Below are 24,721 nucleotides of genomic sequence, written 5' to 3' on the forward strand. Positions count from 1 at the left end.
GGAACTGTGTTTTGTTTTATCTTGATAAACTGTAAAGAGAGAGAATTTTTAAAATTAAGTTCTTTATTTTCTATTAGCTGTATTCATACTTCGGTTGCTTCAGACTTTATATATATTGTTCTAAAAAATAAAATTAGAAAGGGATTTCATGTGTTTAAAAATTTGTCACTTCTATTCTTTACAGAACTATGTAGTGCCAAAAAACTTTTTAAAAGAAAAATAAAACTGCAAAAAAAATGGATATAAGACTTTTTCCTCTTCCCTGTTTGTATATTTAATTAAAGTACAGTAACAAAAGCAACTTTGAGATATTTTAAAGGAGAAAGTTGACTTGCTTTAATGAGTCACATTGTTCATGGGCAGTATCTTGTACAGTACTTGATCTAAGCATACACTTTGTTTTCTGTTTAAAACCTTTCCACTGAGTATGAAAATCTAGACAAAACAGGCTGTACTCTGAGACAGTCTTAAAGAAGTTAGTTTGGCATATTACCTTCTGTGGTGTCAACAGCCAGTGGTTGGTATCAAGATATTGTGGCAGAATCCAAATTTTATGTATGCAGTGTTCAAGAGACAAAACTGTCAGTCTAAGGTAGAGCAGAAAATGAGTTAAATACAACTCCATTCCTGTGATATTAATTATATTAAATGTACTAAGGTGAGAATTGTGTTTTGACTAAGAACTTTGGATATTCTTAATTTGAAAAACAGGGTGTTGCCGAATGCTAACTCCGTTAAGAGATGCTAGAGCTGAGCTAACGTGTCATTTTCTTCCCAGTCACAGGTAGGCCATAAGCGATCTGTCTTCAAAGTAGTGGTTTACTGTTCCTAAATTTACTAAATAACAACATGTTTCAGGCAAAAAGGGGTATTTTACTCTACTTGAATCTTTTGATCCTGGCTAGTACTAGACTTAAGGAAGATCCCTTAAAAAAGAACAAGTGCTGGCTAGATATTGGAGATTACTTAATGAAATTGGAAGCTAACTTAAACCCATGCTAGATTTTGGTGGTGCTGCTTCCTTTCCTGTACCGGAGGCTTATTGACAGAGTTTAGGCTTGTAGTTCTTCAGTGTTGATGACTTACGCATATTCACACTTCAGCAATGGAACGCAGCATGTTAGTCAGAACAAAGCTTTGAGAATAAAGCCAGTTTCAATTAGAAGTCCCAGTGAAAGATTACAAAAGAAACAGGAAAGAGCCTTCAAAGACAAAACCCTATTTTATTGCTCTTCACTGTTTTTTTACAGGCCTCAAGAAAAACAATTTATAAACTACCTTCAGATTTTATCGTAAGGATTAGAAAGTAAAAGCAACTTCAGCTTTAACTAAAAAAAAACAACAAAAAACCCTCCACAAAAACAACACGTGTACAAGAGGAAAAGGATTAAAAATGACTGCTAAAGCAGCCAGTGCATATTCAGCCGTCCCATAAAGCAAATAGGACAGTATTAGACTGAACTGTGTGCTGAAATTAGTTCATTATTCATTCCCTCGACGACTCTTCTTGTGACTTTTCTTAGATCTGAAAGAGAGAACAGTTATGTGTCAGTTCTAGTAACTGTTTTAAACAAACAACATGAATTACAGCAATAAGTGGTGTTTTACACAGCCAGGTGTGGATAGTGTAACTAGAAAACACTGAATGAAGTACCATATCAAATACTTCATTTACTACATAGTAAGAAGACCTTCAATCCCCAAGATTCAGTGACAAGCACGAGCTCTTACAACCAAACACCCATCCTTAAGAAATGTGCCACAAAATAATACCTTTCAGGTGATTTGGAATGACTTCTGTGTCTGTGACTACGATGATGTCCTGTAAGGCAGAAAAAAACCAAAGTTACTTCCATAGACCCTGGAGGTCTTTTTTCTTTTGCTCTTGCAATCTGCTTCTAATTGTTCTAGCTAATTAGGCATTCAAATTAACCTCCTGCCAAGTATCTGAAAAGTGTATCCGGGCAATTTTGTGAGTATTGGAGCAGTTCTCAACACTTTCATATAATTAACCACTTTATAAACCAGATTAAGCATGTAAACTACCTTTTGATGCTATGACACTGATTTTTCTTTCAGTAGATGTCGTCTGGTTAAAAAAAAAAGCCAGCTTAATTTAAAAACTACAGAAATACCTGGAGATTTAGATCTTGATCTGTGGCGCCTCTCCCTGGATCTGCTCCGGTGCCGTCGTGGGCTTTTGCTGCGATGCCTCTCCCGGCGTGGTGATGGACTGAGAGGAAAGAAGCTTTTAAGACAGCCGTGCTACAAACATACGTTTTAACATAAAGTAACAGAATAAAAGATTACCTTCTTCTCTTTGGAGAGCGGCTTCGCCTGTAATTGAGGGAGAAAAGCAGCATTAAAATTAATAACAGAAACACCAGTTTCATTCCCTATACACTCTAGCAACTGCACCCTACACTCTCCTATAGCCTACAGTAGCAGTTGATGGGCTTGATGCACAAAGGGCAGTACATGCTTTGGTCTGGCCCATGCATTGAGCAGAAGGGTTAAGTGATGATTCTTTTCTGGCTTGCTACCAGGAGGAACAGTAACTGGATTTTCTCTCAAAACTTCAGCTTACATGGAAACAAGCATCTTCATTCTATTATCAGATTTAGCTAACAGTGGCCAACAAGTTCAACAGTTACTGAAGATCAAGGGAAACAGTCAGATGTCAACTGTGACTGCACTGCTCCTTACTTTAGGAAGTGGCTAAAGAACGTGGAAAGTGTAAGAGATTGTGGGCCTAAATTGTCATCTTCTCCTTCGTGCTTCACTGCAGCCCCCCGCAGCACAACAGGTAAAAATATTGCTGAAAAGGAGCCACGTCTCACCTTCGTGGAGACCTGCTTCGGCTCCGCCTGTATCGTATAGCTGGAGATCTGCGAGGTTTGTCAAGGTCTCTGTAGCCTCTTCTGCGGTGATCAGGAGACGGTACTCGCTCCAGCTGGGAACAGCGGGGGAAAAAGGTTCTGTAAGTCTTTCATCGAGGTTTTATTTATAACAAGGAATTCCGAATGATAAATCTAAGTGAAAAAAGAGGAAATAAGCCATCCAATAACATTTTCCTTAATGATGAAGGAAATCCTTAGGCCTATCTCGTAGAAAAGAGAAACTGCAGCACAGCTAAGAATAGCAGATGCCCAGTGCATAAACTCACTTCAGCAGTATGTTTCTTTGATATATATGGAACTGAGTTTCAGGGTCAACAGAAATCAAGCCTTGTATTCTTCAAATATTTCATATTCCTGTATGAGTGATACTGCCCAAATTTGGTAACTGGAAATTAAAATGGCTGCTTTCATACTGTTGATTCTTAAATAGCACAGCAGATTTGACTACAGTTGTCATCATAACCTTCACCATCTTTACTTATTGGCTATGTAAAATAATAGATAGATAAAATAATTTATCTAAAACATGTTTAAGTAGCACAAAAGAGATTCAGAGCTGTGATTTTCAGCAGGCAGGAAAGCCTGACAGACAACACTTCAGAGCTGCTTCAGGATCTAAAGCGTTCTCACAGGCAGCTTATGTGAAAATCCATTAAGGGAGGAGCTGAGAGTTGCAAACAGCTGAGATCTCTCCAATATTTCTCACAAACCCACACAGTTTGTGGCAGTTCCAGCACTAGCTTTACCTTTTCCTCTATAACATGTCACTAACCTTTTCATCTTCCTCTTCTTCCTCCTCACTAGATTCTACATCATCCATATCTTCTTCCAGAGCACTAACACGAGGTTCAAGTTGCTCAGCTTCTTCCAGAACATATCGTTTCTAGGAGAAATTACAACTTTATTCTTGGGCTATATATAACATAAGCACCAAAGAAGCATCTGACATGCCCAAAGATTCTTAATCATAGCTTCATTCAACTACTGTGCTATGCCAGTAGCTGATACAACTACTGAATATGATGCAGTTAAGACCATTTGTTTCTCCAAACCTGCAATCGAGGCAGAATTATATCGCACACACGTTCCTCGTGGAGCAGTTCATCGATAAACTCATCCACATGCATCAGTTCAAATTCTAGAGGGAAAAAAATAGCATCTTAAATACATGGTCAATACTATACAAATGAGATACTTGGGACTTCGCTGAAGGAGCTGCACAAACAATAGCTTTAAAATTTTTCTTAATGGTGAAGGAAATCCTTAGGCCTGTCTCATAGAAAGGAGAAACTGCAGCACAGCTAAGAATAGCAGATGCCCAGTGCCTAAACTCACTCCAGTAGTATGTTTCTTTGATATATATGGAGTTGAGTTTCAGTGTCAACAGAAAACGCCAGCACTTGGGGAAAGCAAAATAAGAAAGGCAGTTCTTATTTGTTCAAGACTCACAACATGATATCACAAGGATAAGATAGTAAAAGCGGTGTTTCAAAAGGATAGTTGAGTTCCATTTTTTAACTTATGCATTATTAAAAGAGAATATTTTTTCTAAAAGAAACACCTGTTAAAGAGGCCACTAATGCACTGAGAAACCATAACCACATCAGGTTGCTTACCCCCATTTCTGTTCTGACTTTTTATTTTTCGATAGTCGTTGTACAGTGGTTCAAGATACTTGTAGCAGTCAATAGCTGTGCCTGTCAATCTCATGTACAATGCACCAAGCATTCGGACATACCTGGAAAGTAAACCATTGCACATATCTGAGCTTTCTGCACAGTCAGCAGTTTAAAGAAAAATCATTCCCAGAATTTTATGAGAAAAACAGTACCCTACAATAAAGAGTGTCTGTATGGATCTTCTCCTTCAAATACTCAAGCACGTGCAGCATCCCAGTACAGGTTGTTTATATGTGCAGAGCTGCATTATCACTCCCAGAAGATTAAAGAAACACTTTAGAGAAAGTAGGTGATTATGGCTCTGTTAATGCACCTCACTCCCAGTACTTCAGGCTGTGTTACTGCAGAGAACATAAGCCATAAAGGCGAATGTTTTCAGCAGCCCAGCAACAAGAGGAACAAGCCTCCGGAAAGCAAGAATAAGGCCAGGCTTTAGCAAGAAGAGCACATTTACAGAGGTTTGTGTACAGGAAGCTGAACCCTGCCCTGGAGCTTCCCTGGCAGTTCGGGACATCCACATTTCGACAAGCAAAAGAGCTCAAGGCAAGGAAATGTGCTACAGACTTACTTGAAGTCCTCATTTTTTATGAACTCCACAATGATGTCCTTCTCGGGCTGGATCTGAAGCATCTTCAGCGTCAGGCACAAGAAAGGCGTGGGCTTGATGTTCCCGCCATAGACGCCCCCCACGTACTTCAGCTCCATGGCCTTGTCCACCACCAGCTCGGCTGCGAGATGAACAGCCATCAGTGCCGGCCTCCCCTCGAACTCCCCGCCCGACCCAGCCCGCCATACCCGTGAGGCCGAAGCATTCCTCTTTCCAATACTTGGACTCGTAAATACGGGTACGAATGATCTTCTCCACGAGGTACTGCGGGTTGGTGCCGTGGATGCTGTGCGCATCTTTTACCGTACGGTTCGCCATGGCGGCCGCCCCCGGCTCCCCTCCGTACGGCAGCAAACACACTCACCCCACTTCCGCCAGGAACAGTAACAACTTCCGCTTCCTGTCCCCCACCCCGCCACGTTCTTTTCGGGCAGAGCATCACTTCCGGTACCCCTTCCAGATTCAAATATGGCGGCACCGCCCGGCTACCTTGTCCCGTCCTCTCCGTTCTGTGCGCACGCGCGGCGGAGGGGGCGGGGCTGCGGGTGGGCTTTGGCGCGAAATTCTATCGCGGGGGTGGCGGGAGCTCGCGGCGCTACTGTTGGTGCTGCTGCTGCGCGCGGGGATCGCTGAGGTTTTGCGGTGAGCGGGGCTGCGGTCCCTGAGGGCAGCGGGCGGGCGGCTGGCTGGCTGGCTGGGTTGCTCGTTCTGTGAGGGCGCTTCGGGGTCTCTGCGGGTTCGACCCCGTCCGGCGCCATGGCCACGCGGGCTGTTTGGCAGTAGGAAAACAACCATGGGGACGGCGTCTCTGAGGCCAAAAAAAGAAGAGGGAGGGGAGATGAAGTGTGCGCGACTGTTTCACCCGCCGCGTTCGTGGGAGATGGGCGAAAACCAGCGAGGAGAAGCGCTCAAACGGCCTTCTGTGTGTGAGGGCATTGTCAGGGAAAAGGGGGCCCTCAGGGCGGGTTTAACCCCGGGGGTTTAACGCGAGCGGCGGGCGGGGACTGAGGTTGGGAGCTGGGGCTACGTCTTAATCTGCAACACTTGGGGGAACCGGGGACTGACGGCCATTCCCGCGGTTTGGAAAACTTGATTGTTGTACCCTCTTATTTTTAAGCTATAAGCGATAATTGCTCGTTTATGTGCTTATTCTTTTCCTCAGGAATCATGGACACCGGTCAGCAGAGCAAAATCATTTATTCCTGGTATGGAAAGCCCATGAGCTCAGACAGAAAGCTGAGGACTCTGCAGTACAAGTAAAAAACGTTTGTTGCTGTTTTTCTCAGGGGGACGTAAGCAGTGACACTTGCTTTGCCTTTTTGATGTCACTTAAGTTAATTGGGCTGTGAGAATATTACTAAATAACAGTAGTTTTGTCGTACTGTCATGACATTGTATGTGTACCACAAAAAGTGTTGTCATAAAGCTCTTGAAATGTAAATTGCATGTTTGAGCATAAGCACTTAATTATAATCTGTAAATAAGTGTTAACTGCCTATTCAAAATACAAGTGAAGGTTTTTAATTGGGAAGTTTTGTTGTTGTTTTTAAACTTTAGTCTTTGTTGGAGGGGCTATAAGTGGCTTTAAGTTGGGCAGGAGGTCAGATTTGATGGCATGTGAATTGTAAAGGATGTTGAACTGTCTGCATCATTTTCTAGAGGAATTCTTATCAAATCAGAGAGAAGCAAAACAGAAAGATGTATACAGCTTGGTGACTTTGTTCTAATAGAAGGGGAGAATGCAGATCAACCTTTTGTGGCACAACTCCTGGATTTGTACGAAGATGGTAAGAAATAAAAACTCACCTCCTACATGAGGAATCTTAAAATGCTTTAAAGATAACTATACCATGGGGATGTGATTAGCATTAATGCTGTATTGCTGCTCTAAGTTATTACAGGAACGGGACTGTGCTGATCACTGCTTGTGTATGCACGTTCTCCCTAAAAATTTGGTGCTGATTTCATCTAAATTGGATAGCTAAATGCAGTTGAAAGGCTTTAAAAGGCACAGTCTTTTGCTTACTTGTTTACTTCTAGAAGAAATAGTCCTTGAGGAGGGCAATATGAGCTCTTGCTTCATTTAGATATTGGAGAATCCCACTGGAACAAGAGTGCTGCAGCCCTGAGACTTGCGTGTTATTAGACACCAAGGATTTCAGTGTAACATACACAGCTGAATAAACAGGCTCGTCACTTCTGTCTCTTATTTGTACTACTTATACTGCTTATTTGTAGGTAGAGGTAGATATGAAATGATAAGTCATGGCAGGCAAGTGGCACAAAGGCTATGTAGAGTCTGAAGGAGAAACTATTCATTAGCTAAGCCTCATTTCTTTCAACAGCTGTTGTTTCTTTTGATCTGCGTTGATAATATTTTGTGGGTTTTCTCATTCAAAACAAAAATACATGGAGTGATGCGTATTTGTAATGCACATTTATTGTAACAACTGAATATTCTTTTCATGCTGGACTGAAATTTGTCAATCTTTCTTGAAAAGGTTTTCCATGTCTTTGACAGAGTTGTTAAAGATGCTTGGTTTTGTTTTCATTTGAATATGAACACCTTAAAATATGAATAGGAGCATAAAAACTGTATTATGTTCTAAATTTCTTTTAACTTTATCCATGAGGAACTTTCTCATGCCGTTTATTCAGACTTTCTTCTCCGGTATTTCACAGCAGGATTCTCTGGTTCGTTAGTCAGTGAGCAATCATTTCTGGTTTATCTTTAAAATAACCCTGAAATTAGCAGTAATGTTATGAAATTTCTCAGTTCTCCTTTTATGTCCACTGCTTAGTGGAGTTAGATCGCGTGCATGCCAATATGGAACCTCTTCTTTTGTGACAGTGAAATGTTAGATTATTACAGAATGGCTTGGCTTGAGAAGGACCACAAAGATCATCTCGTTTCAACCCCCCTGCTATGTACAGGGTAGCCAACCAGCAGACCAGGCTGCCCGGAGCCACATCCAGGGATGGGGCATCCACAACCTCCTTGGGCAGCCTGTTCCAGTGCCTCACCACCCTCTGTGTGAAAAAGATTAGCTGATCTAAGTGAATTCTGTGATTTGAGGCTTGGCATAGGTATCATCGTAAGCTGTGTCAGTCTCAATTCAGATATCAACTCGTCAATGACATCAGTTAATCATCAACTCAGACTTACAGTCTCATATCGGTTACTTTCTCACCTATGTGCATGTCAGATTTTTATCCTTGGTGGCTCATTTCTAGGCATTTTTGTTTCGAATTTCCCAGTGTGTGAGGAGGGAACAGATACGGGAGTTTTGTGGAACTCCTGGACAAAGAGCCTGCTTGCATGGGTTCTAAGAAATAAGGCTGGCATTTTCTTAACATTTACATAGCTACATACATTTGTAAATTTACTTCTGTGCACACATGACTGACTCCCAGAGTAAAGCACTTAAGTACTTGTTATGTGACATTTCAAAATAAAAGGCTCTTTAGAAACAGCTCTCTTTAGATCAGGCTTTAGTTGTTTGACTGAACTATACAAAGATGCACTTTAAATTTAAATTCTCAGTGAAATTCCCCAGGATCAGGTTGTTCAGTCTTTCTCTAAATTAATCCAAGTCACTCTCAGCAAGTGCTGTAGTGCCCAAAGTTTTCCCGGACTGTCCCACGTCTGTAACAACGTGGCTGTTGTATCCCTGTTCACCAGAAGTGTGCAATTCCAACCAGTAACCAGTGGCACAGCTGTGGTGCCCTTAATGTGGTACTGCAGTAGTGATGAATTGGAATCCTGAGCTTTGATGTTATTAAATGTCACTCTTCTAAAGTATTTACATTGCTGATAGTATAGAACTGTCTGCATACTTTCTTGTCAGAGCTATGAAAGCTGTAACTTCTGCATCATTTCTCAGTTTCTAGTTTTGGCCTTAACTTTGTTTGACCTAGAGCTAATTTATCTCCCTCATTCATCTGGAAAATTTTTCATCCTCTTTTTTTCTAAATTTATAACTTTTTTCTCAGTAAAAAGTTAAGGAAGAACACTGCTTTTCAGTACATAAATGCAAAGTGTCTTGTGCAGTATTTTAGTTGAAGTCACCAAGGTCTGGTAAGAACTATTTGTGGCACGAGAGAATCCTTAGTGTTCATTTTCTTTTCATTTGTAGGGGCTCAGCAGAAGCATGCAGTTGTGCAGTGGTTCACTCATATTACAGAGGTACCTAAGAATAAGCAGAAACTGCTTAAAAGAAGGATTTCTTCCCAGGAAGTGTTTTTTGATCTAGTTTCTGGCTATGACACTGACATAGCTGTGGAGACTATCATCGAAAGTGTGCTGGTACGTACTGCAGCCTATCTACATGCAGAGGGAAAAAAGAAACAATTTGGAAAACAGAACAGTGCAGCTGCTTCACTTCCTCCTGAACTGAACGTGCAAGGTGCATTTGATTGCTAATGAAGTTGTGCAGGATGGTTGAAAACTCAGTACTCCTCCTTTCTTCCATCCCCAAATGACTTTGGTTATGGGCAGCCAGCCCATCTAGAGGATTGCATGGAAGGAAGTAATGTGATGGAGGCCTGTCATGGTTTGACAGGGCCTGTACCAGGGTAACACTGTGCCAATTGTTTTGTAGGCTGAACTCGTTGCCATTTCTAATGAAGCTTCATGAGTTCCAACCATAAGATATGTGAAGAGAAAACGGTTGAATGCTAAATCAGCAGTATGCACGTGTTGGTATTTTTTTCTCCTTTTTCAGGTAATACCACTGCGTCTGAAGGATGAACTACCTACTAGATTAAAAAAGGAGAAAATCTTCTGCGTGAAACAGTCTTGGGATGGGAAATGCTTTAGGGTTTTGTCCCCAGACACGTTCTCTATGCTGAATGAAGCTAACAAGAAAGGAGATGGCATCCCAAACTCTGTCAGCTCTTTTGTTCCTTCGGAGATCACTTCCTCTGTGAAAAAAGAGACCAAGAAGGTTGCTTGGAGTGCCCCAAAAACAAAAAATGTTGAGATGGAAATAGAATCAAAACATTCTGCTTCCAAGTCTTCCCTTTCTAAGAAGAGACATTCACTAAGAATAGATAATGGCACCAAAAATCCAACTGCAAGAAAGAAGTTAGATTTGAGCAGTATGTACATGTCAGTGTGTGCATTCTGTCCATTTGGTTGTTTTGAATGTAGTATTGTGACTCCATCTTGACCTCACAATGTCTGCCTTATTTTTCCTTACTTTTCTGGTTAATGGTATACAAGAAGGTTTACGTTGGATTGGCTGAATGAACACATTTGGACCATATATTCAAATTGAAAGCTGAGTGAAGTTAGAAGTGATAGAACCTGATTTTTCACTTTTCTATGTTGTTGTATTCATAGAGGGAATGCATGCTTTCCAGTAATTCAGTTTCCTGTCCACAAAGCTTAATGCCATCACGTTTCATTTAAATTACAGCTCTGAGTCATACAGTGTCTTCTGAAACTACTGTCTTCCCTGAAACTTCTAACTCAAACCATCCATGTTAAAGCCTGACAAAATCTTGCTTTTCATTCCTAGGTCCCACAAGATCTTCGAAAGGCAAACTCCTGGAAGAGGATGTTTTGGAACTTTTAGATGATGTCTATGATTCTCAACTGTTAAAGCCAACAGCTATTAAAAGAAAAGTGAAATTCACTGAAATTCTAAGCTCGCCACCAAAAATAGCTTGTGCCAATGATAAGCTGGAGTCAGTGTTTGGTACAGCAGAGCACCAGGAGGTGTTTAGTGATACGTTAAGACTGTCCCCTTATAGGAAGGTTGAAGACTCTAATGAGAAAGTCAAGAATCTTAATATGGAAGGTGATGCTATAGTGTAAGTAACAGTATTTTCATAACTATTTTTGTATTTGCATTGAGTTCACAGGCTTAACAGTAGAGCCTGAAGTTTAAAGGGCTTCCTCTCCATCTTTGCAAGTGTGGTCCAGATAAAAGTAGCTCTGTGTTCTTTACAGCTTAACTGGACATAAGGAGCTGGGGAGTCAGAGCCCAGCGGTGACCCCTCGTTCTCGTAGGACGTGTACACAGGAGACAAGCACTCGCATTGCAGAACAAATCAGGTGAACTTTTGCTTTCATGCAATCTTGTTCAAATGGTTTTTGACACCTCAAAGCCTCAAGAGTTTGTATAGCTTAATACAAATATTGCAGAGTGGGTAAAAACTGTCTTATATTAAGAAACATTAAGCTGACTTCCTTTAATACTTGTCTGTTAAATAGCTATGGAAAATTAACGCTTGAAGTGGAGAATAACTTGACTTGCTGATTATAGGCACCTTACAGGAAGAACTGAAAATGTATCAAATGACACTGTAGTGAGCAGTCATATGTGGTTTATTAAAAAAAAAGAGCAAAAAAAAACCAAAACAAAACTTCTGTCATTTCTTTCTCATAGCTTATTAAACATGCTAGAATCAAAGGAGGCAGAGGATTTTCTGTCTAGCTCGGATGGTTCTTATTCCTCAAGTAGTGAGGAGGAAGATAGTGATGTGGGCTGCACACCGGAGAAGAAAACCAAATCGAGCAGAATGTTCAGCACCCCAAAATCTTCAAGGAAGCCTTCAGTTCACACCCCTGCCAAGACCCCAAGGAAAACAGTAAGGTTCCTTATAGCTGCTGACATTTTAAAAAGTTTTCTTTATTGTTTCTAATCCTTTTTTTTTTTTTTTTTTTTTAAAATGCTCAATGCCTGTATGCCAAAGTTAAGTATCTGAGCTCCTATGCTTTAGATTAAATGGTTGTATGATTTTCAGTATGACTAAGTTATGAAAATACAGTACTTGGTTATCCTCAATGTTACAACAGTGTTGATCAGAAAACTCTCCAGCCTAAGCAAAGGAAATGTTGGATTAGGCTGGAGCTGACTAGTGACTGCTGAATGTGCTGGGTTGGTTTGTTTGTTATGTGGCTGTAATGTCTTGGCTTGCTTTGAGGAAGGACAGGGGAGAGAATTAGGAAGGGAGGAAGAGCATTAGCACGTCCTGAATCAGTAGTTCTTAGGCTGTGGATTCAGGTCATCTACCAGTGATACATAAGTGAAAGTCTTGTGTGAATCACTGGGCAGCTTTACAAGAGAAGAATCCCTAGGGTATAATTAGTTGTTTGTTTTTTTAAGATGATTTGAGGAAACTGTTTGAAACACCTGAATGGTGCTGCGTTTCTCAACCGCTGTTCTCAAGGAAAAAAAAATAAGCTCCGTGCTGGTTCAAAGGAAGGCAAGAGATAATGAAATGATGGATTTGTTTCTACATGAGAAACTGTTGAAAGCAGTACATGAATTATGAATCTTAAAATGAGACAGTGTGGGAGGAGATAAAGGGTAGGTGTGTGAAGTCACAAGTGGTGGAAGAGTGGAGCAGAAACTGTTTTTCGTTCCCAGTATGATCTACAGGCTCTCAAATAAACCTGGTAGGAATTATGATTAAAAGCAATTAGTCAGTTATTCAGTGAGTAGTTAGACTTGTGCAGTTCTTGGGCAAGCAGTACTTTTACTGTACAAATATTATGTGAATTCAGTGAACAACTGACTTAAGTACCCAAGAATGATCCATTTCTGAATAGTCTTTGGTCAGTGCAATCTTCATATATTGCAGGAAGCTGTAAGTTCAGGACTGTGCTGTGCAGTGTTTATGGCTGTGCTAAAGACAGGATGGCCAGCAGTTTCTCATAGTGTCACAGCCACTGGGCTTGGGATGGGGATATTTTGGGGGGCTAATTAAAATCGGCCTCTGTTTATGTGAAGTGTAACACAGAAATCCTAGCACAACTAGAGCTTGTAGCCACAATGAGGAAGAATATATAAGATACTGCATGGCTTTTTTGTTTGGACGGTGAAATACAGATCATTAGTTTCTAGTTGTTTGCTCTTTCTTGAGAACCAGATCACTTTGGAACACTGAGTTACAGAACGTAAAGAACTTTAAAGTATTTCAGCAAATCAAAAGGTGAAGTTGTCTGTGTTGCTATTTTGCCTGCTGGTTTCTTTGTCTCCTCAAGGAAGAAAAAGACCATGAGACTTAATTTGGCAATTCCTTCCTGTAAGGACTGTGCCTCCTTTCACCTTGTACTTTGACATCTCCAGGAAGTTTGTGTAATCAACGTTTCAGAGGCTTATATGAATGGTCTGTTTCTGGTAGAAATCCCTGTATGTAGCACATCTGTTTGAGGTCCTAATTTTTTCTTCTCAGCCCTTACTGGGAACACCCAGGACACCCCGGAATGCAACTCCTGAAATTCCCAGGCGCAGCCATGCAGCACAGAAACCAACCAGTGTACTGGAAGAAGCCAGATTAAGGTAATGTTCACTGAAGGCAGGAAATGCTAAAATAGGGTAATGTCACCTTTACCAGATTGAATAAATTCAGTGAACATGGGTAATATTTTGATTTCAGAGGAACACTAAGGAATTGACAATAAATACTATAATTACAGGTGGCTATAGTACTACCTCTATGATTGCAAGTCATTGTAACTAGTTCTTAGTGCTAAATTCTTCAGTTAGGTATCTGTCTTTATTCTAACACTCAAAAAAATAAAAGCAAAGATCTTCTCTTGTAGATTTTACTGGTACAATGAGTACCATCCTACAAGCTATCACCTCTTTTTATCCCTACTATACCTCATTTCATACTATTTGATGATGATGATTGTTCAGCCATCTTAAAGCTCAAAAGCTTAAAACCTCTAGAGAGACTAGACCGTTTCATTTGGACACTTGACATTGGTGTTCAATCCTAAAGTATATAAGACAGATTTAAAAACTACACAGAGCTGTGAAGGGAAGAGGTGGGAGGGGCCTGCTATTTGCTTTGCCCCTTAAGGCCCTGCAGGAAGATCTGTGAAAATACAACTCTTTGGCCTCCAGTTTGTTTGACTCCTTTGTTTGTTTTAATCAAAAGGCTGCACGTTTCTGCTGTCCCAGAGTCTTTGCCCTGTCGTGAGGAAGAATTCCAGGATATCTATAACTTTGTGGAAAGCAAACTTATTGATGGCACAGGAGGGTGAGTTCATTGGTGAGGCTGTGTAACTGAGATCACACATATCTATGGTGCAGTGTCAGTCAATCAAGGCTGCTTTTATTTAAAATGCTATCCTTGTTTGACTGAAGTAAAGATCCTAGTTGAATTTTCCAGCGTGTTTTTTTTCCTTGAGAGCTTGTTGTGTGTGTAAATAATATGTAAATATATTTCCTTTATTGTACAAATTCAAATTTAAGACAGAAATGCCTAGTCAATTTTAGATGTCTGGGAAAATATTTTTTTAACAAAGCAAAATTAGGATTTCTAAAGTATTTTAGATTGTTAGTTACTTTAATAATTAAAAAAGCCCAACAGACCTTATATTCTAATGTGTGACGTGTCCTCATTAGCAACTGAATGTAGGGAATTACCTGAAGAGACATAGAGGGAAAGGTATTTCAAAGCAACCTCAGAGTCCAGGAACTCCAATTTCTTGATACTAAGAGTGTTACTCTTAGTAACTGCTAAAAAGGTGTTCTGTTTTGTAGGTGTATGTATATTTCTGGAGTGCCTGGAACAGGTAAAACTGCAACTGTTCATGAAGTGATTCGCTGTCTTCAGCGAGCTACGGAAGATGATGACCTACCATCATTCCAGTTCATAGAGATCAATGGCATGAAGCTTACTGATCCTCACCAAGCTTATGTGCAGATTCTAGAGGTGAGAAAAGCCTCCTCAGCTGCTCTCCTTTGAAAGAAGGGGAAGTTCCGATCCTCAATGTTTTATAGGGTTCAAGACAACTAACAATCAATACTTCTGAAAGTTAAAACATACAAAGGGTTAAACTGCCTATTTCCAGAGTTTTGGTGTGATTAACCTGCAGTATAATTTAATTCTTGTCCAGTTACTGACAGGTCAGAAGGTGACAGCAGCTCATGCTGCAGTGCTGTTGGCAAAACTGTTCTGCACACCTGGACCAAAGAGGAAGACCACAGTGCTGGTAGTGGATGAGGTGAGACAAGGAATCCTTCCTTCTCTATCCTAAATCTTTCCTAAAGTATCATTTAAAAAAAAGGTTTTTAGAGAATGGAAAAACAGTTTGTGTTTAGAGCATGTCATATATGATCTAAAGGAGAAGGCTTTGGCGTGAGGGCACTCAAATAGTTCTTCTTAGTCTCATTAGGAAACTGAATGTAAATAGATGAGTCTCCTGTTGCCAAAATTCTTTGTCTTTATTTTCATGTTGGTTTTATGGCATAATGAATGCTGTCAGCTCCTAAATAGCATGGGATTGAATTGTTCAGAGTATGTATTTTATCTGGAAGCTGCATATTTTTGTGGAGAGAAAATTCACAATGAAAAATCTAGTTTTGAAACTGTGTTCAGTAATGATTTCTTTTTTGCTATAATTCAGATCTTTGCATGGTTAGGTAGTTTAATTTTGTTGGATGTCATATGTCACATTAGCGTTTAAAATTGCAGCTTAAGTTTGTAATGAATACTTTTCAGAGAGAGATTAGAGCTCTAATTCAAAAAATGCAGTACTATTAGTAGATTAGCAAAGGAAATGCAGAGAGACACCTTGTTCAGTATTATGTGAGAAGTGTTTTGTGGCAGAACTAACTCTCAAACCTCACTGTAAGTTGTACTGTTACAAGACATTCTTTTTCAGTCAGGTTCTTATCTTTTTCTTCAGCTTGATCTTCTGTGGACCCGAAAGCAGAATGTGATGTACAACTTATTTGACTGGCCGACTCAAAAGCACTCCAAGTTGATCATCCTGGCCATTGCTAACACCATGGACTTGCCAGAGAGAATAATGATGAACAGAGTATCTAGCAGGCTGGTATGTCCTCTAACAATTAGGTTGCTAAGCTTAAAGAACTGATTGAGTGCTGCATGCAATCAAAAGTAATCTGGGAGGGAAAGGTAGAGTGGGTTACATCAGAAGTTAAATAATTATAAACAATTATAATTCTCTCTTGTCTCCGTAGGGCAGATGATCATATAAATCTTAGCCAAATAAGTACAGGAGCCAGCTCACTGGTCAGATGTTATGCTAGATAAGAACACTCTGTTCCTGTAAGAATGAATTAAGAAAAAGAAGGCAGATGTCTTTTTAAACATATTAAGTTTTGTATAATTGAATTCTGTGCATCATGGTGAAGCTGCTACTCCAGAGTTCAGAGAAATTTCCTTCTGTTTTCCCTTGCTATTTCCCCTTTCATTTCTGGCACAGATTACTTGTCTCTGTTTGCTCTAATCAGATGGTGGATTTTTTGTTCAATACCTTTGGTCAGGAAATTGGATGTACTCTATACATGTGTTTAATCCATTGTCCTAGGTCTTTGTTTCAGTGCTTCCATAAGAAGCGATTCGAGAAACCAGTGCTCTGCCTTCATCCTTCTGTACTCAAAAATAGTGGCACAGTAACTGTGAATTGTTTTTTCCCACCCACTGAACCTGCAGATTAGCTGAAGCTCTGAGAATCCATGTAGTCAAGGGAGAGGAATTCATAAGGGATGTAAAGCTTTGCCTCCTGCAGGATGTGAAAGACTGTACATCATATATAAATTGTACATTGGCCTCCTCATCTGAAATTAGCTGTTACTAGCTTGAGCCAGAGGTGGATTTGTAGTTCTTTGCTGGTTGTTGACTTGCAGGCCTAACGTTAAGTCAACAGTGTGACTGTGTACATGCACATAGATATGCTAAAGAAGAGGTGGATAGTTTTGGTAGGTTCTGCTGTTACTGTACTTAAAAATCAGTGTAAACAGTAATAATCAAAAGATTCTTATATTGGTGGCTCTAGTTTATTTACAAATTTTGTAAGAGAACTTGGATTCTAATAGCATGCACCACTAGCTCTGCCCTTCTGGGGTAGTGATCTGCACTCCATCTGTTTCATTGGTGGATGTGCATACTTATTTTACAAATGCAAAGCAGAAAAAAAAAGATTAAAGCTTATCAAAGCTTGGAGGAGAAGAATGAGAAACAGATGAAACAGACTGCTCCAACCACAGAAGTTGTAACTGCTAACAATGCAAGCTATGCTTGAATAGTTTAAGTACTGCAAGCACTTCTCACTGCATTTTATTGTTTACTATAGGGTCTCACCAGAATGTCCTTTCAGCCTTACACTTACAAACAGCTGCAGCAAATTATTTCTTCTAGACTGAACAGTGTGAAGGCATTTGAGGAGGATGCAATTCAGCTAGTTTCCAGAAAGGTAAATATAGTACAAATATTATCCTCTGTGTTGAGCCAGGTGAAAATTATGGGGATGTGAAAGAATTCAGTAACAGTAATCTCAGTTCTGTGGGTGCACATTCTGCAGTGGGGACAAAGTGAGGCACCAGTAGTGGATCCTGCACTGTTCTTTCTTTGAAGTATGCATGGCATTTTTGCAGGAAACATGCAAAGCAGTGTCCCTGTTTTTTCCACCTGCTTTGAGAAGGTTACTTAATGATACAATGTCAGCTTTCTACAGTGTTTGGCATAATAAATCATTGGATGGATCTTGGGGGTGGGGGAAGTCTAGTATGCAGTAACAGTGAAAATATCCATATTCATTTTGTCTTTCTCCAGATTTTCAAGGCCTCAGTGTAACCTATTCTGTTTCCAGTCTGTGTGCTCTGTAGTATAAAAAACAAATAATGCCTTAGGGATCAGTAGCTTCTCAAATTAAGATGTGTGCATGGTCTAATGAAAACTTCATTAAAATTATAAGCTGCAAGTGGGGTTTTAAGAGGTATTTAGTTTCAAAAATTTTGTAAGCCTAAAGTTCTTCGGACACTTGCAAGTGTAAATCCATTATCTCAAGTAGTTGTGAACTCTTCAAAATAATGTTACTTTGTGTATGAAAAACAGAATTTTTGCTTTTTTTGCTGTGAGAATGTGGACTGTGCTAAGGTACTCTACTTAAAATGTTTCTGAGAAATTTTGAATTAAACTGTTCATGCTGAATTTCCTAGATTTTCTAACCTTCTGTGGTTTTAGAAGAGAAGTTCAGTCTCAAATTAGTGATTGCTAGATCAAGGTGGGTGTAGGGGAGTTGCTTTTGATCAGTAAGATCAAAATTTTGATGAATATTTCAAATCTGGATTTGCATAACACAGTTCACCTGTTGTTTGTTTTTCTGGCCTATTGATTCTACAAGCTGAGAATTGTTTAGCAAAGAAATATTTTACAAACCTGTCATGTTTACTTTCAGGTAGCAGCACTGTCTGGTGATGCAAGGCGTTGCCTTGATATCTGCAGAAGGGCTGCTGAGATCTGTGAGTTTTCTAGCCAAAAGAGTTCTCATGAGATAGTCAGGATGGCCCACATAACACAAGCCATAGATGAAATGTTCTCATCACCATACATAAAGGCAATCAGGTAAAAATATTTCTCTGGCTTTTATTTGCTTTTGTGTCATTTTCACTGTGCTATTTCTCAAAAGCCTTCTGTCTATCTTTGTGCTCCCTTTAGAGTGCATGTGATGCATTATGTTCTGCTGAAATACGATTTTAAAAAACAATAATGTCAGCACAGAAGAGGGATACAAAATAGAAATGAAAGATGGGAAAACAAGGTGCAGAAATTTCTTGTTTAAAGTTAAATGTTTCCATTTTAGCCTTTCCCTCAGGGATTTTGAGATGTTATGATTGTCCCTGTTTACTGTATTGTGTCTGAAAAATGTTAATTTGTTAATTCATAAATGTAAACTGACTGTTACACATTGCAAAGCATGTATGGTGTTTAATATGGATTCTGCCTTTTTCAGCTTCAGAGGTTCAGAATTATTAAAGGAGGCGCAGACTTGTTCTGCCAGCACAGTACACTCACAGTATTATGGCATTACACAGTTCTGTAACTCATAGAGATTTACCATGTTAATTTTTGATCTCATGTCATTCCTCACATGAATGCTTGTAACAAACAAGGATCTGTACAACTAGCAAACTGTGTGGCACTTAACTGATCCATTAAGCTTTATATTCTGCATGGAGTCAAGTGTCTTGTTCAGACAGATAGTGAAAGGAGTGAGATGCAGTGCTCAGTATTGTCAGGGTTGCAGGTTGTACAACCCTGGGTTGTACAGGGTTGCAGGTTGTAACACTGGCTGTTTGACAAAATGTCTTGCATATTTCCACTGTCAGGTAGGAAAATAGTCTGCATTTAAGTGTTGCTAGCAGGTGATTTTCCTCCCAGATTTCTTTCTAAGGGCTCACGAGTTCTGAACTTTGCAGACTGATTCTTGCCCATTTTGTTTTGATGTTCAGGAATGCCTCATTGCACGAACAAATCTTTTTTAAAGCAATTTTAGCAGAGTTTCGTCAGGCGGGAGTTGAGGAGGCAACAGTTCAACAGGTATGTTAGTGTTTTGAGGTACATTTGAATGCACTGTAAAAACTCTCAGGCAACAATATAAATGTTTAAATGTTTGGGATTTGTATTCCTAGAACCTGGTGGAAAACAATATGATAATAAATTGGGTCCCAGTGGTAAGTTGGGACATGGCTGTCCAGCCCAGGTGTGAAACATAATTGGTGCTACCACTTGTAATTGGGAACACCTGCACTTACATTAGCATTACCAGTGGTTTGGCTCACATGAGGAATTTTTTTTCCTCTGTATCTGCAAATCTGTTCTTGAACATCAAAGATTATCTTGTTAGGCTGATCTCTTATACTTTTTCCCCTAGTTTTTCCTTATTGGTCACTTGCCCTGTGTGTTCCTTCTGAGTGGACAAATGGGTGATGAGCTGTACATCAGCTCTTGGGCTGCTGGATCACCTTCATTCCACATAGTCCAGGGAAGGTGTAGTAACAAATGATGGAGTGGAATTGTGGACAGACTAGGTTACTACGTTACTACTTTTCTGAAAGAGTGGTCAGGTGCTGGAATGGGCTGCCCAGGGAGGTGGTGGAGTCACCAACCCTGGAGGTGCTGAAGGAATGTTTGGATTTTGTATTGAGGGATATGGTTGAGTGAGAACTATTGGTGATGGGTGGACAGTTGGACTGGGTGATCTCATAGGTCTTTTCCAACCTTGGTGATTCTGTGATTCAGAGATGAGGAGGGAAGGAAATTTCCCTTTTTTCACCTTGGCCCATAGACTGCAGCAGGAGGTCAACTTGAGTTACATCTTTTTTTTAACACCTTTTTTTCCTTTAACAGGTCTATCATCAACACATATCACTGTGCAGAATGGAGGGCATGCAGAGCCCAACAGTGTCAGATATCTTGGCCATTTGTGCCAGGCTCGGTGCCTGCAGGCTGCTGCTGCTGGAGTCCAGCAATAAATACCTTCACATGCGTGTGCGCCTCAACATCAGCCAGGATGATGTCATGTATGCACTCAGGGATGACTAAGGCAATAGAGATTTTATTTCTATATCTGTACAAATATTTTAAAGATGGTCTATTTTATTTTTTTTAAGTACTGATAAAATAGTAGGTTGTATTTTTAAATATTTTTGTGTGGTGTATCAAAGCACTTTGTACAATAAAGAACTTGCTTTGGAGCATTTTAAATACTTGAAATGAAACAATCTGTTTCAAAAGCACTGTTGGTAAGCAGTCCCCTTCCAACTGAGGTGTGTGAGCTGGAATTGATTACTGGCATCAGTGTTTCTCAGCTTATCCGTGTGGAGCTGCTTCTGTTGTGACCAGCCCTGTTGTTGTGGCATTAGTTTTTCTGTTGAGTACAAAAGATGCGTTTGAGGTATCCTTAAATCTTTGTGTCTTGAAAGTGAACTTTACATCTGTTCAATTAGTTGCATGACGGATTAATTGCTACCAGGGAGCTACACGTGTGACTGATGGCTTTTGTTGCTTTTAATCAACTTTGTGTATGTTAGCCGTTGAGAATTGCTTTAAAGAAATAACCTCAGCCATCTGCCTGAAACTTGCCTTCAACCTGACACTGCTCCCAGGCCCGTATCCAAGGGCTGGAGACGGGGCGGCTTGAGAACTGCGTTCGTGCTGCATGAATAAAACGTGCCCCGGCTTAAGCTGCAGCTGGTAGCACCCTTCGCCCGCCTCACCTGTCGGCTGTTAGAAATCAACGCGCCCAGCCCGCACCTCGCGGTACCCGGCAGGCCGCGGCTGTACGGCGCTGCCCGCCCCGCTCCCGGCACTGCTCCCGGCCCCGCCCACCGCGCAGGCGCACCGCCGTCCCGGAGCTGCGGCCCAGGCGTCCCCGGGCCGGGCGGGCCGCGTGCTGGGGGCGGCGGAGCGAGGCGGAGGTGGGCCGGGTGCCGAGCCGGGACGGGAGGCGGCGGTCACTTACTAAGCGGCGCTCGGCCCGTCGCCTCCGCCGGCTCCTCCCTGCGCCGAGGGGAGCGGGGCAGCGCCGCCGCTTCGCCCGCCTCCGGGCGGGGCTCCCGCGGGCACGAAGCGCGGCAGGGGACCGGCGGCCGTTGCTCGGGGTCGCGGCCCGCTCCGGCTCGCTGGCGCTGCCTTGAGGCTGCCGGGCGCGCTGACGCCGCGCTCCTTGTTTGTGCTCGGCCCTTAGGGACGCGGCGCTGAGGTCCGCCGGCGGCATGCTGGGCAGGAGGCACAAGAAAAGCCCTCAGGCCAAGGGCCGGGGAGCCGCGGTGGCGAAGCAGGTGAGGAAGGCGAAGGGCCGGGGTGCCGCGGGTAGGGCGGCCCGCTCAGACCTCGCTGCTGTCCTGCGGGAGGCTCGGATCTACTTCCAGTTGCCTATGGGTTGTTTTGTGCTTCCTCCTTTAGTGCCTTCTTCCTAAAGCAACGCGACGGGCAGCGTGAATGGAGTACGGCCTTGCGAGGAAGCCGCCGTGCTGTCACACTGTAATCTCTGTAGCAGACCTTATGACTCACACTTAGGGTAGTTTCCTAATCACTTGTTTTGAGGTTTAATCATAAATTCAGTCTCTATGTTGAATTTCTTCTCATACCTGTAAAAGCAGACGAGTAAGACTAGAATATTAAGTAACAAATTCAGGGGCAGAGATGGGAAAACAGTAAAGCAACAGTTTATTTCCTTCTGTGAGGTTATTCTTCCTTTAACAAATGGACTGATTAGCTGCTGTCACTGCTCAGTAGCTGTTGCTTAATCATTGAGAGCTTAGGTGTGCCTGCAAGTTGGTTCTGTTTGTACTCGTTTCATTTGGATGTAGTTTCAGAAGTCTTGATGAGGGAGGCATGAATCTGGTAATGGTTAGCAGGCTTGGGAAGTTCAGAAAAGCATAAAGAAATAAATTTGACCAAGGCAACATTGTGGGTATGGAAATGGAAGTGGTGGAAGAGAGAGAGCGCTCATTGAAGTTCCAAAATAAGTTAGATCTAGAATGGAAGCTGATTAAGCTTTGGAGGAATAGCTGATGCAAAAATAGGGAAATAGAAGAGATTGAAATGGGATCTTAGGTAAGTTACTCTGTTCTGCTGGAACCAGTATCCTTAAACCAGAGGCAGAATGGTTCTGTTAGAGATCTATGAAGTCACTTTTGCTCTAATACAATCGTTTGTATTTCTCAGTTAGAGGAGTAGCGTTTAATTACATTTTTTTAAGGAAGGGAAAACATAAGTGATGGAAATATCTTTCCTTCTCCCTAAAAAAGGAAAAAAAAATCTGACTAAAAACTGTTTTACCAGTTTGTATTTCTATATGGTTACAGCTTACAGCTTGGATTATTTCCTGAATATGCTAAGGGCTTGTTCGCTTGCAAATGATGCGACTTTAGCTATTTCTGAACCATATGAGGGTATTAAAGAAATGCTTGAAGAAGTTGGAGAAAGCCAAAACCATGCACTTGTTGCAGTAACTTCATTGAAAATGTGCCTTGCAGATCAGATTGAGGACTCAGAGCTAGAACTGCTGGATTCTGTTCTTGACTTCTTTGCTATGCTTGTAGCACAGTAATCATCAGTTTTTCATGCTGATAACATACGTCTGTCTATTCTGTTGAAGTTGAGTCTTTAGATCACTGTTATAGATGTTTCCTGATTAAATCTTGTTTAGACCTTTCCATTCTATACAAGCCTACAAATGAATTGGTTTACAGAATCACAGAATCACAGAATTGTAAGGGTTGGAAGGGACCTCCAGAGATCCTCGAGTCCAACCCCCCTGCCAAAGCAGGTTCCCTACAGCAGGTCGCACAGGTCGGCATCCAGGCAGGTCTTGAACATCTCCAGAGAAGGAGACTCCACCACCTCCCTGGGCAGCCTGTTCCAGTGCTCCGTCACCTCACTGTAAAGAAGTTCTTGCGCACATTGGTGCAGAACTCCCTATGCTGCAGTTTGCAGCCGTTTCCCCTTGTCCTGTCTCCACTCACCACTGAAAACAGTCCAGCCTCGCCATTCTGCCCCCCACACCTTAGATATTTATAGACCTGGATCAGGTCCCCTCTCAGTCTCCTTTTCTCAAGGCTGAACAGACCCAGTTCACTCAGCCTTTCCTCATAGGAGAGATGCTCCAGGCCCTTCACCATCTTCGTGGCCCTCCGCTGGACTCTTTCCAAGAGATCCCTGTCTTTTTTGTACTGGGGAGCCCAGAACTGGACGCAGTACTCCAGATGAGGCCTTACCAGGGCAGAGTAGAGGGGGAGGATCACCTCCTTTGACCTGCTGGCCACGCTCCTTTTAATGCACCCCAGGATGCCATTGGCCTTTTTGGCCACAAGGGCACACTGCTGGCTCATGGCCAACCTGCGGTCCACCAGGACACCCAGGTCCCTTTCCACAGAGCTCCCCTCCAGCAGCTCATCCCCCAACCTGTACTGGTGCATGGAATTATTCCTCCCCAGATGCAAGACTCTACACTTGCTTTTGTTAAACCTCATCCGGTTTCTTTCTGCCCAGCTCTCCAGCCTGCCCAGGTCTTGCTGAATGGCAGCACAGCCTTCAGGCGTGTCAGCCAATCCTCCCAACTTCGTATCATCAGCAAACTTGCTGAGGGTGGCCATTATCCCCTCATCAAGGTCATTGATGAAGATGTTGAACAAGACCGGACCCAGCACAGATCCCTGAGGAACACCGCTGGTTACAGGCCTCCAACCTGTACTGCACCACCAACAACGACCCTCTGTGCTCTGCCAGTCAGCCAGTTCTCAACCCACCTCACTGTCCACTCATCTATCCCACACTTCCTCAGCTTTGTTATAAGGATGTCGTGGGGGACAGTATCAAATGCCTTGCTGAAATCAAGGTAGACTACATCCACTGCTCTCCCCCTATCCACCCAGCCAGAGACAACATCATAGAAGGCTACCAGGTTGGTCAAGCACGACCTCCCCCTTGTGAACCCGTGCTGACTACTCCTGATAACCTCCTCTTCTTCCAGTAACTTCATTGAAAATGAAGTTTAGTTTTATAGAAGATGGAAGCAGGCAGGGAGTTCATCTGTCAGTTCAGTACCTTACTGAATGTCAAGGGTAGGACCATGGCTAGCAAACATACAGCTGCTGCTTTGTTCCTGATCCTTGCACTCAGTGTTTCTCAGCTGTCTTACCACCTTCTTTGGGGTTATAAAAGAGCCAACAGTACCTTTGCTCCTACAGGATTAAAAAATAAAAGTTGTTATTACCAAATAGCACTAGTTGAAAAGCTGACAGCCAGCTTCAACC

General features: G+C 41.8%; 4 protein-coding genes across 10 annotated transcripts in view; 3 read left to right on the top strand and 1 right to left on the bottom strand.

Annotated features, from left to right (window-relative positions):
- TUT4 (terminal uridylyl transferase 4) overlaps window positions 1–2,099 on the top strand; it is a 44,234-nt gene extending 42,135 nt beyond the window's left edge. For 4 of the 6 annotated variants that reach the window (XM_048946907.1, XM_048946905.1, XM_048946902.1 and 1 more), the window contains one exon: window positions 712–863. In XM_048946907.1, the coding sequence (XP_048802864.1) occupies window positions 712–748 (37 nt within the window). In that variant the 3' untranslated portion in view covers window positions 749–863. Of the gene's footprint in view, window positions 1–711; window positions 1,475–2,079 lie in introns of those variants that run through there. The other 2 variants (XM_048946904.1, XM_048946901.1) reach the window with 2 other exon arrangements.
- On the bottom strand, window positions 935–5,580 carry PRPF38A (pre-mRNA processing factor 38A). The gene is made up of 10 exons (XM_048946918.1): window positions 5,375–5,580; window positions 5,148–5,307; window positions 4,517–4,638; window positions 3,953–4,038; window positions 3,673–3,783; window positions 2,841–2,953; window positions 2,311–2,337; window positions 2,136–2,233; window positions 1,774–1,822; window positions 935–1,525 (listed from the first exon to the last, which is right to left on the bottom strand). Exons 1-10 carry the CDS (start codon window positions 5,502–5,504, stop codon window positions 1,483–1,485), a joined length of 939 nt encoding a protein of 312 aa, XP_048802875.1. The 5' UTR covers window positions 5,505–5,580; the 3' UTR covers window positions 935–1,482.
- A 103-nt stretch (window positions 5,581–5,683) lies between these two features.
- On the top strand, window positions 5,684–21,119 carry ORC1 (origin recognition complex subunit 1). Its single transcript, XM_048946916.1, has 17 exons — window positions 5,684–5,828; window positions 6,349–6,442; window positions 6,846–6,973; window positions 9,323–9,492; window positions 9,911–10,286; window positions 10,709–11,003; window positions 11,143–11,247; window positions 11,582–11,783; window positions 13,374–13,480; window positions 14,085–14,186; window positions 14,693–14,864; window positions 15,049–15,156; window positions 15,841–15,990; window positions 17,254–17,373; window positions 18,358–18,524; window positions 19,412–19,499; window positions 20,310–21,119. The coding sequence occupies exons 2-17, from the start codon at window positions 6,354–6,356 to the stop codon at window positions 20,502–20,504; spliced, it is 2,574 nt and encodes an 857-aa protein (XP_048802873.1). The 5' UTR covers window positions 5,684–5,828; window positions 6,349–6,353; the 3' UTR covers window positions 20,505–21,119.
- A 197-nt stretch (window positions 21,120–21,316) lies between these two features.
- Window positions 21,317–24,721, top strand: part of CC2D1B (coiled-coil and C2 domain containing 1B) — a 33,624-nt gene continuing 30,219 nt past the window's right edge. The window contains exons 1-2 of one of the 2 annotated variants that reach the window (XM_048946915.1): window positions 21,317–21,379; window positions 21,649–21,742. In XM_048946915.1, the coding sequence (XP_048802872.1) occupies window positions 21,677–21,742 (66 nt within the window). In that variant the 5' untranslated portion in view covers window positions 21,317–21,379; window positions 21,649–21,676. Of the gene's footprint in view, window positions 21,380–21,412; window positions 21,743–24,721 lie in introns of those variants that run through there. The other variant, XM_048946914.1, reaches the window with a different exon arrangement.

This window comes from Lagopus muta, chromosome 5 (assembly GCF_023343835.1).
Source record: "Lagopus muta isolate bLagMut1 chromosome 5, bLagMut1 primary, whole genome shotgun sequence".
Taxonomy (NCBI): Eukaryota; Metazoa; Chordata; class Aves; order Galliformes; family Phasianidae; genus Lagopus; species Lagopus muta.